The sequence below is a fragment of the Musca domestica genome, unplaced genomic scaffold (genome assembly GCF_030504385.1).
Source record: "Musca domestica strain aabys unplaced genomic scaffold, Musca_domestica.polishedcontigs.V.1.1 29, whole genome shotgun sequence".
NCBI classification, from domain to species: domain Eukaryota; kingdom Metazoa; phylum Arthropoda; class Insecta; order Diptera; family Muscidae; genus Musca; species Musca domestica.
This window is the reverse complement of record NW_026712296.1, coordinates 2306738-2321179: the sequence shown is the minus strand read 5'-3', so window position 1 is coordinate 2321179 and position 14442 is coordinate 2306738. Positions and strand designations below refer to the sequence as shown.

The following is a 14442-nucleotide window of genomic DNA, read 5'->3' as shown; positions in this document are numbered from 1 at the left end:
AATTTTGCATGGGGATAAGATGAGGGTCAGAATAGAAGCCTACTCTTTTTGGAGATGATCGAAAACTGCAAAATTGTCAGCAGGTCGTAATTATCGTCCGATCCTCAGGCACATTTGAATGGGGGTTATTGGACATTGCAAAAGCCAAGCAGTTTTGGATGGCCATCCAAAAATATTCAATGTGCGAAATAGTTTGCCAACTTTTGTAGACAAAATACTTGGAGAATTCACAAATACAGGAAAGACGCACTTCTGACTATTTCGTTAACGCTGATTTAGTTGAAGAATATAGTCAAATGGCTGTATCTCATATAGATGCGTTTCAGTCTAAAAACAAAAAATAAATGTTAATCTTTTGCCACTTCTGAGAGATTAATGGTCTTTGTGAAATATTGGTTCCGGATCTAGGAAGACCATTTACGTGCAACATCTACCAATAAATTGGAAATGAGCAAATTAGTTTAAGTTGCTATTATTGGAAAATTAGAGAACTAAACCTGATGGTTTTCTTTTATTATTTGTCACAATATCTTGTGAAATTCTTTCGAGTATCTCGCCTATATAAACTGTATCGTTTATTATAGTGTTGTAGGGTATTCAACGGTCGGCCCCGCTCGACTGTAGCCTTTGCTTACTTGTTTTTAATATAATTCCTCTTGAAGTGATTTCATGCACTCTATATCACTGTCTTTTGGTATAAAAGATAAAATTGTCTCCGTCAAATTTAGTGAAAAATGATTCAGAATTGGATATGCCTCCCATATATTAGTTCCCTCTAAAAGCAAATTATAACTGGTGGTATGATCTACTTTAAATAAATTCTTTTGTTACGGGAGCTCTACTAGGTATTCATAGTGGCGTAGGGTATCATATAGCCGGTTCCTCCCGACTTTGGAATTTTCCTTACTGGTTTTACCTGTATTAAATGAAGTATGAAAATGAATACTTCGATCAACTATATTTGGTACCTCACGCACATTTTAACATTGTCTTAAAATTATCACAATCCAATACGAAATGGACAATATTGGCTCATCTGTCGGTAAAACCGACTTCTTTTTTTTAATGGCATAATAAAACCAACAACATCGATCACAACACTAGCACTCCTTTTACTTTTACCAAAATTTCTCCAATAATACCTTGTTTTTTTTCTTCTTTTACTTGCAGTACCTCAGTAAAACATTTCTCCTTCTTTAACCGGAAGACCAAAGCTCTCACACACACACCTTCAGACACAAAGGCCACGCACACACAACCAAACAGAACAAGAAAGCAGAAGGGACACTGCAACAAACTGCAATGCGGTACCAGAAAACTCGTAAAAAATATTCCAATTACAACAACAACAATCGAAGCAGCAGCAAAAACAACTACAGCAACAACAAAATTACTAATTATAGCACATCATTAGCAATAAATTTCAACAAATATCGACTAAAGAGTTTAAGTAAACAAACAAAAACAACAACAACAACAACAACTACAGCCACAAATCATTTTTATCATCGCACAGTAACAACAACTAGAAGAAGAAGAACAGCAACAACAAATTAAGTACAAAACTAAAGCATACTTAGTAGTAATTAATTTCCATTAGCGGCTAGACTAGAATCAAATCAAAAAAAAAAAAACAATATTACCCCAAACAACTATTTCGTCGGATAGCACGGAACAGCATCCATCGCCAAGATCCTCCAAAGAGGTTAAAAAATTAATCTTCGGTTACATTTTTTTTTAATTTCAACAACAAAGACAACAGAAAGAAGCTCCTGAACACAAATAAAACGGACCGACAACAGAGCGTTTATTTTTCAAAAGGGTCATGTTTGAAAAACCGCCCATTTGGGTTATAGTTGTGGGCCTATATGTCTGCATTTTGATATGGTTGATCTCAGTCCAGGAACCGGTTATGTATGATGCCTCATCCGCCATTATAAGCAGTGGAAGCATCAACAGCAACAACAACAGATATAATTTACAACAACTCAATGATGTTCCTCCATCGTTACAGCAGCGTGTTGGCCGGGGTGATCGTGATGTCAAGCAGATAGGTCCCCCCTTTTCGGGCAGACATTTGTCATTTAGTGATCTAAATGCCTCCAGCACTATCACAACTACCTTGAATTCGAATGTAAGCAACGGTAACAGCAGCAGCAGCAGCCAAACAACATCATCCAATCGTACTGGGGAGGCCATACAGAGTACCACCACAGTTACTGATCTCCTAGCCAATATTCATTCATTAACTTCTAGTCTGGGAACGGGTGTTCTCGAAACGATACAAAGACCCACACCATCATGGATAAAAATGACTGCTGTTTCTTCAGCACTGCCGGAAGAAGACTTCAATCATTTGATAGATTTAAACGACTTCCATTATCTTGTGCCTCAGCCGGTGTGTAGCTCAAATGTGGAAGCCTTAATACTGGTGCATTCGGCACCGCACAACCAACCGAAACGGCAAATAATACGCGAAACATGGGCCAGCATTGGTCGCCATATGGTCGATGCACCCATTCGGGTGCTATTTCTATTGGGTGCTGTCCAAGAGGAATCTTTGCAGCATGACGTCATCAGGGAGAACACTGAATATGGCGACATCATTCAAGGTTCTTTTATGGATGATTATCGCAATATGACCTATAAGCATGTCATGGCTTTTAAATGGTTCCTCTACAATTGCCCTGATGCCCAGATCTTGATCAAGGTGGATGATGATGTCTATGTAAATACACCGCAATTAATTAAATATCTCAAGGCTGAGCAGCAAACTGATAATGCCACAACAGCCCCAAAACATGCTGCGGATAAGGGACTGGGAGCGTCGGCGACGACCGAAGAGGAGGAACAACAAGAAGCAAATAAACCCACCATCATAACTCTTAATGATACAACCAAAAAGACAAAATCCACCAAAAAATCTCTTTACGAGTCATTGAAAAATTTTGCAAATTCATTCAGTTCATCATTGTCATCCGCATCCGAATCGAGAGAAAATTTTACCGCCTCGACGAGGCTCTTTCACCGACCACAAAATCTACTGTTTTGCCAGAAGATCACCGGTTCATTGGTTAAACGTTCCTATCGTTCCAAGTGGCGTGTCAGCTTCAAAGAATATTCCGAACGTTATTATCCACCCTATTGTCCCGGCTATGCCATTATCTATTCACCGGATGTGGTGCTACGTCTGTATAATGCCGCTCAAAATTTTAAATACTTTTGGATCGATGATGTCCACATAACCGGTGTTCTGGCCCAGCAAACCAACACAACTATAACCACCTCATCACATTATGTTCTCTACAGTGACGAATGTGAACGTCTATTGACGGGCAAGACTGATCTCCAAGATACGGAATTTTTGTTCGCCTGGCACAGTATATCGGCGCAGCAAATTAAAGCCATTTGGCATCTGCAAATGATGTCGCTCACCTCGCCGGATGATTTGCTCTACACCAGAAGCACTAACCATAACAGCAGCCACAGACGAAAGAAGTCAAGGATACGCCAAGAAATCTCCAAGAATTCAAGATTAGCCTACAATATCACTACCAACAATTTGATAACGACGGCGGAAGGCTTCAGATAGTAGACTCTCTCTCTTTCTCTCCAAGCATCAAATGGTGGCCCACCTGCACCAGCGAACGAACGACAAGGAAGCAGAAGTATAAAGAAACGCTTACATTAGTTTAGGTTTATTACTATGATTATAATTACATATTATAAATATATATATATAAACAAATATTGGTTCTTATTTTGTTTAATTTTAATTTGTTTTTTTTTCCTGTGTCATTGTAAACTGAAGAAACCCACAAAATACTGGCTTTATTTTAAATATTTTACCTAAAATAAATTAAAAAAATATATATATTATTTATTTGAGAAGAAATGAAATTAAAAATAGAAACAAAAAGAAAAAAAACTAAACGTAATGACATTTGCATTGTAATGTATTTAATATATAATTTTAATAAATTTACTCAGATGTGCCCCTGTGGTATGGTAAAATTTGTTAAATGTAAATATATCTCCTTGAGTGTTTATTTTGTCGTTTCATAGGGTGGGTTTGGGCTGGTTATTGGAAAAATATTTTTAAGATCAATGGAAAATAATACTTTAGTTCCAAAAATATATTTTTTTTTGAATTATCTGAAGGTTTTTCTGCTATATCCGATCTTTACGCCAGATCTTGTGATAGTAACATATGTTGGGACTTGCGAAGATCGAAAAGAATCGTATGCTTATCTTGCCGTTATATTAAGGTCTATACCACGACGTGAACCTGCCTAGGCAACTGTTGTCATAAGCCATTACAATATTCAAATGCGAAATTTAAAAAAAATCGGTGAATAATGTTGCTAAAATCATCAAAATACCGAATATTGGAAGATGCCATTATATAGGGGCTATAAAAACGGCACACCCAATTTTCTGTTTGGGCTGAAGTATTCATTACGAACTTTAAATACCAAATTTGAAACATTTCCGGTGAATAATGTCACTTAAATCGCCAAAATACCGAAAATAGTACCCTTCTATTTTCTCATTATATGGTGGCTATACCAAAACGTGGAACTGCACAGACAATTTTCTGTCGTAGGATGTAGTATCGAGCTTCAAATACCAAATTTGATACAATTCCCGTGAATTATGTGGCTAAAATCAACAAAATACCGAATTTTGGGAGGTACCGTTATACCGGGGCTATACGAAGACCTGGACCTGCATAGACAATTTTCTTCCTTAGGCTGTAGTATCCATTACGAACTTCAAATACCAAATTTGAAACATTTCCGGATAATAATGTCGCTAAAATCGTCAGAATACCAAATATCGGGAGGTACCGTTATGTGGGCGCTATACGGAGACGTGGACCTACATGACCCATTTTCAATACCAAAAGTATTGATATAATATGCATTTGAGTTAAATTTTATCAATTTCGTTCGGAAGCTAGAGTGATTTCCAAAGACGGACGGACATCTCTAAATCGCCATTCAATTTTATGCTGATCAAGTTATGCTTTGTGGGATCTAAAATGTATATTTCGAGGTGTTATAAACGGAATGACAAACTTAATATAGCCTCCATACTATGGTAGAGGGCATAAAAATGACCGATTTGGAGGAAGTACCAAAATGAGTGGTCCGTTTTATCATATCTTCATACCAGGCCTAGAGTTGGTAGAAATATTGGGATGTGCGAAATTTGAAGACAATCGGACTCTTATTTCACATTTTGATTATGCAGAAGTAGCGGGTCGGTACTGTCCATTTTCTCACCTGAACTAGCACTGATATAAATATTAGGATGTGAAGATACAAAAAGATGTCAACCTATATTGCTTATATCCGAACTCAATATAAGCTTGATACTAATATTGTATATATTGTTAAATTTGGACGAAGTCGCATTGGCCGGACGTAAGGACAATCCTCACCTCGACTTCAAAAGTCATTATAATTAATGCCATTAATCGGATTTCATCAAAAGATGGATATTTTCCTCTTCTTCTATTCCACCTGATCCAGTTTCTTTGCAAAACAAACCTAATTTGAAGAAGAGCATCTCGCTATTACATTGATGTCACATATTGCTTAACAAATCTGTTATAAATATTTAAAAATTTGTCAATTTTTTATGACAATTCGCTTGAGAAAGTAGTTGGTAGTTTTGAATAAAATGACATGATTTTAAGAGCGACAGTCTTGACCACTTGGTTACATTTTCTTACCGAAATGTGGACCAACTCTAGATTAGTAAAAACTCATCTATTTTTTCGAATTTTTTTCCAGAAGTAGGTATTTTTACCCTGATTCAGGAAATCATGTTTTCCTTTGGGGGCGGACCCGTAACCCCAGATTTTTGACCCGGGTTCAAGATCCGGTCTAGACAATATAGGTATCGCTTGAAAGCTTATGAAAATACCTATCCAGGTGGCCACATGATGGGGTTATTTATAAGCGGTACGGAAGTCGAATTATAGATTTTTTGGATTCGTTTTTTTATAAAACCACCAAAAAGTCGAAAACACACCCATTATGGGGGTCAACAAAAGTGATGCCAAATTATAGGTGACACTCTTACCTTTCCAAAATGCTACAATTTCTGCTAATAACTTTTTCTGGTCTAAAGATATTCTCTTCTGGGTATGTTCAACCGGTTACGCGAACTAATGTTTTCTACATTTAACAGTTGTTGTAAGAAGCCGGATATGGACAGGGGCTTGAGAGTTTCTACTGTGGGTATGTCCCACACCGGCTAACGCGAATGACAGATTTCTAAATTCGATATTTTTGTAAGTAGCGGGACTTGAGATGTTGCCCTCTGGGTATATCCCAAACAGGCTAATGCGAATAAAAGTTTTTTAAATTTGATTCTTTTGCAAGTCCAACGGCGGCTACACGAAATAAGGGTTTTTTTATTAAAAACATAATTTTAATGAACTGGTTAAATCGAGTTATGAGGGTGGAAATACCCATATCTCTAGACCCAGAAAAGGTTTAGCACAAATTGTAACATTTTGGAAATATATTTTATATTGTATATATTATATAAGAATGTCAGCAATAATTTTGCACTTTTCTACGGGTTTTTAGGCTTTTTTTTTATTGAAAACATAATTTTAATGAACTGATGATAAAAAATGCCTATATCGGGTAAGTGGATCCGAGTCTAGTGCGGGAGTTGAACCAGGACTTTCTTTTCAAAGATCTGTGGTCCCAGGTCCGTCCCCCAAGATCCCTACCATTGGAAAAAATGTCGAAAAAAGAGTTTTTACTAAACTAGAGTCAAGCCGCAATTTTATTTAATGTGCCAATGTCGAGTGTTTCTATGTACATAAATTTAATTTTTTTTGTTTTGGAAGATCATCTTACTCTTACAAAATAGCGGACATATGTCAAATAGAAAGTCAAAATATGTGAAATTTTTAGTGTTATAGCTATTCCTGCTTTCATGGGCACAGCTTCTGAAAAAAAACTCAGTATCGAAACAAATCTTCCACTTTAAAAAAAAGAAACATTTATTTTGCAACGCTGTGCAGGATGTCATTGTAATATCTCAAAAATTGAAATATTTAATTTTTAGAATTCAGTGGTGTGGACTAATGCTTGCTGTCATTTGAAAGATAATTTCTTTCTCTTTAAGACAGTTGGAATATCTTATTCCACAAAAGAATTGGTGGTAGTGAAAATGTTTTACTTTTACTTTTTTGATCTTCAAAAGGAAATCAGGCCAGGTTTTAAATTCTCAAGACAATATTTAAGTCCATAATAGCGCCTCACAGTATGCTTCATATTTTCCATAAATCATTTCAATGCATTTCAAACTGTATTTTATTTCATATCATAGACACAAACCACATATTTCGCAGACGCAAACAAATAAATGAGTGACATTTTCGTAGTTTGCCATCTTTACGCCAGAGTTCAATTTTCTTTTTATATTTCACTGAAATGAGACACAGTGGTTCTACACATTGTTGAAATTGCGTTAAAGTATGAATAAATTTTGGCTGATATAAATTCTTAGGACCTGTTATTGTATGACAAAAGAAAACGAAGGTCAAAACAAAAAAACATCGATTGTATATATTGTATATCTATATTTATATTTATATTTGATATTGATATTTATATTTTAATACAACTAAAAATATTGACAGGCAGTAGTTCTGTTCCAGAACCTCCTAGTTTTGCAATTTTCTTCGATTTCAAAAAGGGAAAATCGGTTATCGTAGTAATATATCTTACATTCTTGCAGTTCTGGAACAGAACATTGGAAACCGAACAAAGTTTTTATACCCTCCACCAAAGTATAATATGTTATTTTCCAACCGTAACGTGTAGAATGCTATCTCGAAATAAGATTCAGTATTTCGACATATTTGGTCTGTTCCAGAACTGCATGAATGTAAAAGCTTTTATAACCGATTTTCCCTTTATGAACAGAGCATATGACACTAGCATTATTAACAATAGCAATTTTCTATGTAGTTGTTGTAGTATTGCTTCTACCTTCTAGTAAGTCTACCATGCGTGAAAACGGCAAAATATTTGGTTGAAATGAAATATAATTTTTTGCCAGTCCATATCTAATGAAGAGATATAAAAAATAAATTTGACAAAGAAGGACATCAATTAACAAATATACAGGGTGAGATGAAAAAAAAAACTGCAACCAACTTCAGACTGCTGTCATTTCTAAGCCACTCATCCGACAGCTGTTAGCATTATTCCAGTGACAGCTCATTATATTGTTTACAAGCGTACAAAAGCATTTTGGTGAGAATTTTCCACAAAAAAGTTATTGGTGATGGAATTTCTTTATATTTGACTGGAAAACCATGGCCATGGTGATGGTGTGGTGTGCGTATTAATCGACCGTGGTATCAGAATAAATGCCGAATATTATCGCGAAAAAAATCTGGAGGATGTATTAAAGCCTTCGGCACGTAGACATTTTGGCTGCAGACCTTGGACAGTCCAACAGGACTCAGCACGCACCACCCAAGAATGGTTACAAAATGACATTCCTCGCTTCATTTCCAGCGCACAACGGCTACCAAAATCTCCGGATACCAATCAGTTGGACTATTGTGTCTGGAGTATTTTGGAAAGCAAGGTTGGCACTAAAAAATACCAATGTATCGATCACCTTAAGCAAGCGCCTCGCCAAGAATGGGTCAAAATACCGCAGAGCAACATTCAGACATGGTTTGGCGGTTTCATTGGTCATTATTTGTGCCAAAGTTGACCAATCCGAACAAATCTAAACTTATTCTAAAATTTGATGCTATTTCCGACATTTTTTTGCTTTCATTCAATGAAATTTAAAAAAAATGTAAAAATTATGGCTTTAGACTTTGTTGCAGTTTTTAATCTCACCCTGTATATATATTCTTGGTCAGCGTGAAATTCTAAGACGATTTTGCCCTGTCCGTCCGTCCGTCTGTTGTAATCGCGCTAGAGTCAAAACGAATAAAGATAAGAAGCTAAAATTTTGCACAGATCAGGCTTTTGTCTGCAGGCAGGTCACATCGGTTCACGATATCGTATAGTCCCCATATAACGGTAACACCCTGATATTCGGTATTTTGACGATTGTAACCAACATTGTCAATGAAATTCTCTGAAAAAACACAAAAGGGGTTCCTTTTCAGTACTTTACCCCCTGGAAGAGTATTGTCTATATAGGTCAACGATTTTGTATATTTCCCATATCACGGTATTCGGTATTTTGATGATTTTAGCTATATTTTTCAATGGAATAGTCTAAATATACTACAAGTTCTTTCTAAGCACATTACCTTATGGAAGAGAAATGTCTATATAAGTCCACGATATCGTAAAGCCAACATACAACGGTATCCCCCGATATTCGATATTTTGACGATTTTAGGGACATTATTCGCCGAAGTTGTTTCAAATCTCGTATTTAGAGTTTGTAATGGGAACGCCCTGATATTCACTATTTTCATGTATCAGCGACAGTATTCACCGGAATTGTTTCAAATTTCGTATTTGAAGTTCTTAATGGGTACTACAACCTATGGTCGAAAACTGCAGGTCAGCTTTTTGCATAGGCCACATATAATGCTTTTTATTTGAGCGGTATTTTTCGACGGAGTTATTTCAAATTCCTTCCCAATGGTGAAAGGTATAAAAAGTTCGGCCTGACATGCCTCATGTAAAGATAACCTTTAAATTTTAAGAATTTTGGGGCCAATTGATTTGAAAAACGTTCGGCCCCGCCTCACACAAAACCTCTTTCAGATTTTGGTGGCCATTGTTCTCTACCTATTTTTGGCACCCACAGTTTTGTTAAAAAAAGCCATTGCTTGAAAATTTCGAAAATTATCAGCTACGAATTAAGAATAGAATAGACACACAAAACGTCTAGAATACATTTCGAAAGTCACGTGTTATTTAAATGACCGTTGTCTAGACCAATGTTCAAATCGCTCGACATAATTATCTGCAAAGTGACTAAATTTCGAGCTTTTTTTGTGAAATGAGCAAAAATCAAATAATGTTTTTTTTTTTGTATTCATTTGACATCTCGTGACAGACGGATGTGAATCAACTACATTAATATACATATGCACAGGTGTTTGTATGTAGCTATGCATAGGACTAAACTGCTTAAATTAAAGCTGTGTTGTCGTCACGTGATCTGTGATAATGTTAAAAAACATATTTGTGACAGCAATCACGTCATAGATGTCACTATTTGTATTGCTTTGAGTTATTAATAGATAGTGATAGAGTGGTAGCCGTGGGACTCATTTAATGCCCCATGTGGGCACATTTGCACATTGATGTGTATAGTTTGATAGGTATTGACGTTATACAACAAAATATAATATTTTCAGTCCTGTAGCATTTTTCTATTTATAGAAGGTCTTCTAAAGGTCCAATGCTTATAGGTGTCCTTTGAAACGGAGTCTGTTACATTTTTGGTAGGGTTTTTAGACCTGATTTTGAATTCTTAAGTTGCATATATAGATTACTTTCTAAGGTATTGAACATTTATGCTATTTGTTCGAAATGAAACCACGTAGTATAAAATAATCTCCCTTGATGAACTTTACGCCTTGTCTAATTGTTTCTCTATTAATGTTTCTGTGGCCTCCAATGGTCTGGAAACCCTCTTTTAATTTTTATTTACAAGTCAGACGAACTTTTTTAGTTATAAATGAAATTCGAATAGTTTTTATTTAAGCTAGTAATAACCAGTAAGGAAAACTCAAAAGTCGGACAGGGCCGACTATATGATACCCTACACCACTGTGCGTATTTAGTATAGATCATACCACCTATCAACATTTGGTTTTAGAACAGTTATAATTTGGTTTCCGAGGGAACTAATATATGGGAGGCATATCCAATTTTTAATTTATTTTCTCTAAATTTGTGGGAGATATTTTTATGTTTTATATCAAATAACATTGCTATAGAGTGCATGACATCACTTCGAGAAGGATTGTATAAAAAAAAAACAAGTAAAAAACATTGAGTTCGGTCGGGCCCAACTTTTAATACCCTCCAATTTAGGGTAAATGAGACATTAGAACCCATTATGACCCACAAATACAAATTTTCAGACATATTCATGGGAAAATGTAGCAAGAATCATCAAAATACCGAATGTCGGGAGGTACCGATATATGGGAGCTATATAAAAACATGGACCTATACATACAATGTTTCGCCACACGAACTAGGACCCATTTTGACCTACAAGTACCATTTTGAGACAAATTCGTGAAAAAATGTGGACAAAATCATTAATATACCGAATATCGGGAGGTACCGTTATGTGGGGACTATACCAAAACGTGGACCGATATATTTCATTTTTAATGCCAACCATCCTAGACACAATACAAATTGTTCCGCTAAATTTTGACACTCTACGTCAAATTATGTAAGCTGTATTATAATTTCAACAGACAGTCAGTTAGACATACGCACATCGTTAAATCGACTTAGAATTTTTTGCTGATTATGAATATACAGGGTGAGATAAAAAAAACTACAACAAAGTCAAACGCCATAATGTTTACATTTTTTTTTTTTAATTTTATTGAATGAAAGCAAAAAATGTCAGAAATAGCATCAAATTTTAGAATGAGTTTAGGTTTGTTCGAATTGGTCACATTTGGCACGAATTATGGCCTTCAAACGGCCAATGAAACCGTCACACCCTGCCCGAATGTTGCTCTGCGGTATTTTGGCCCATTCCCGGCGAAGCGCTTGCTTGAGGTGATCGACACTTGGTATTTTTTAGTGCCAAACCTTGCTTTCCAAAATACTCCACGCACAATAGTCCAACGGATTGGTATCCGGAGATTTGGTGACCATTGTGCGCTGGAAAAGAAGCAAGGAAACTCGATGGTGCTGAGTCCTGTTGGAATGTCCAAGGTCTGCGGCTAAAATGTTTCCGTGCCCAAGGCCTAAATACACCCTCCAGAATAGTTTCACGATTATATTCGGTGTTTATTCTGATGCCACGGTCGAATAATACTAGCGGATAGCGACCTTCGGCTTTCATGGCCGGCGCTTGAGTTCTGGTGGCCAACCGAAGGTGCACATTTTCAGCTGACCTCTTTCTTTGTTTACAAACCACTGGATAACGAATGTTTTCTCGTAGAAGAAAACCAAATTCGGCAATTCACCACTTTCGGCTAAGCGAAGCAACTCTTTAGCTCTTTTGAGTCTATTTCTTTCTGTTGCGGTGTAAGTTCTTGCATTTTAGGAATTTCAATGGCTTTACCCCGACCTTACTCACGAGCCATTTTTCGGCCACTGCAACGCGGTTTCGAACTATTTCTGCTGGTGTTGCTGTTTTCTTCCGTCTACGTCCTTGACGTCGGGCTACGCTACCAGCATCACGATAATGAGCGATGGTACGAGACACAAAAGATTTTTTCACATTTAAATGCTAGAGTGCTCTAACTATAGCCACTTGTGGTTTTCCAGCCAAATATAAAGAAATCACACTATCTCCCTTGAATTCCATCACGTATAACTTCTTTTTCTGGAAAATTCTCACCAAAATGCTTTTGTACGCTTGTAAACAATGTAATCAGCTGTCACTGGGATAATTCTAACAGCTGTCGGAAGAGTGGCTTAGAAATGACAGCAGTCTGGAATTGGTTGCAATTTTTTCATCTTACCCTGTATATGGGAGCTAAAGATATATCTGAACCGATTTTCAACAAATTTGATGTACTTCCCTTAAGACTTAAATTGGTCAGGTTGCGCCAAAATTCAGGCTTTTTGGACTGATATTGACCATTTGGTGCACAATTAACCCGAAATCGGTTGAAGATATATGTGGGAGCTATATCCAAATCTGAACCCATCTTGATACAATTTGGCAGAGGTATTTCTGGGCTGTATCTGATACCAGGCATCATTCTTGTGGGGTGCATATTACGAATGTTGGCGACTTAAACACCAAATCGGATGAAATATATATATCGGAGCTATAGCAACCTGCACAGACTTTCTCCAAATTTTATGTACTTAGAGTGAATTCGGTCGGATGTGCCAAAATTCAGTAATTTGGACTGATATTGGAAATTTGGTGCACAATTAATCCGAAATCGGTTGAAGATATATATGGGAGCTATATCTAAATTTGAACCGGTTCTCAAAAATTTCAATGGAGTTCGTTCTTGGGCCAAATAATATCGCAATATTCCATTCGGGGCAAAGCCATTGAAATTCCAAAAAGTGCAAGAACTTAGCTAAAGAGTTGCTTCGCTTGGCCGAAAGTGGTGAACTGCCGAAATTGTTTTTCTCCGATGAGAAAACATTCGTTGTACAGCAGTTTGTTAACAAACAAAAATGATCGTGTTTACTTGTCAAAGAGGTCAGCTGAAAATGTGCACATCCGGTTGGCCAACAGAACTCTAGCGCCGGCCATGGTGATGGTGTGGGCCGCCATAACAGCCAAATGTCGCTCTCCGCTTGTATTAATCGACCGTGGTTAGAATAAATGCCGAATATTATATTCTGGAGGGTGTACTAAAGCCTTGGGCACGGAAACATTTTGTCCGCACACTTTGAACATTCTAACAGGACTCAGCACCATCGCACCTTGCACGCGCCCCAAGAATGGTTACAAAATGAGGTTACTCGCTTCATTTCCAGCGCACAATGATCACCAAATTCTCCGGATACCGATCCGTTGGACTATTGTGTCTGGAGTATTTTGGAAAACAAGGTTGGCACTAAAAAATACCAAAATGCGGATCACCTCAAGCAAGCGCTTCGTCGGGAATGAGCCAAAATACCGCAAAGCAACATTCGGGCAGCGTGTGACGGTTTTTTATTGACCGTTTGAAGGTCATAATTCGTGCCAAAAGTAACCAATTCGAACAAATTTAAACTTATTGTAAAAATTGATGCCACATCCCACATTTTTTGCTTTCATTCAATAAAATTTAAAAAAATCTAAAAATTATGGTGTTTGACTTTGTTGCAGTTTTTTTTTGTCTCACTCTATCTGTAGGTGATTTCTGAAATGTGTGCTATAATTGTACGAAAAGTAATGAATGGTACTATATTTAATATTGGGTGAAGGGGTAGGTATAAAATTCTAAAATTTGGTATTAAGATTACTGATGGTATTTACATTTGCGATATGGAGATGGTTTTGCAAATGCATACTATAATTGTTCGAAAAGCACTAAGTGCTACTAAATTGTTTTTTAGATGAAGGGATAGAGTTCATGGAGCCAAAATTTGATATTGAGGTCTCTGTCAGGGTATGGAATTGAGATATAGAGATGGTTTTGAAAATGTGTGCTATAATTGTACGGAAAGTATCTGGAATAGAGATATGGAGGTGGTTTTGGAAATACGTACCATAATTGTTCGTAAAGTACTAAATTTGGTCTAGGTTGAAGGAATATGAAAAAAA

The 14442-nt window shown here is 36.6% G+C and overlaps 1 protein-coding gene across 1 annotated transcript in view; it reads left to right on the top strand.

Annotated features, from left to right (window-relative positions):
* Positions 1 to 4029, top strand: part of LOC101889358 (uncharacterized) — a 58373-nt gene extending 54344 nt beyond the window's left edge. The window contains exon 4 of the mRNA XM_011293976.3: positions 1171 to 4029. Within this exon, the coding sequence (XP_011292278.2) occupies positions 1826 to 3592 (1767 nt within the window). The 5' untranslated portion in view covers positions 1171 to 1825 and the 3' untranslated portion in view covers positions 3593 to 4029. The remainder of the gene's footprint in view (positions 1 to 1170) is intronic.
* Positions 4030 to 14442: the final 10413 nt, after the last annotated feature.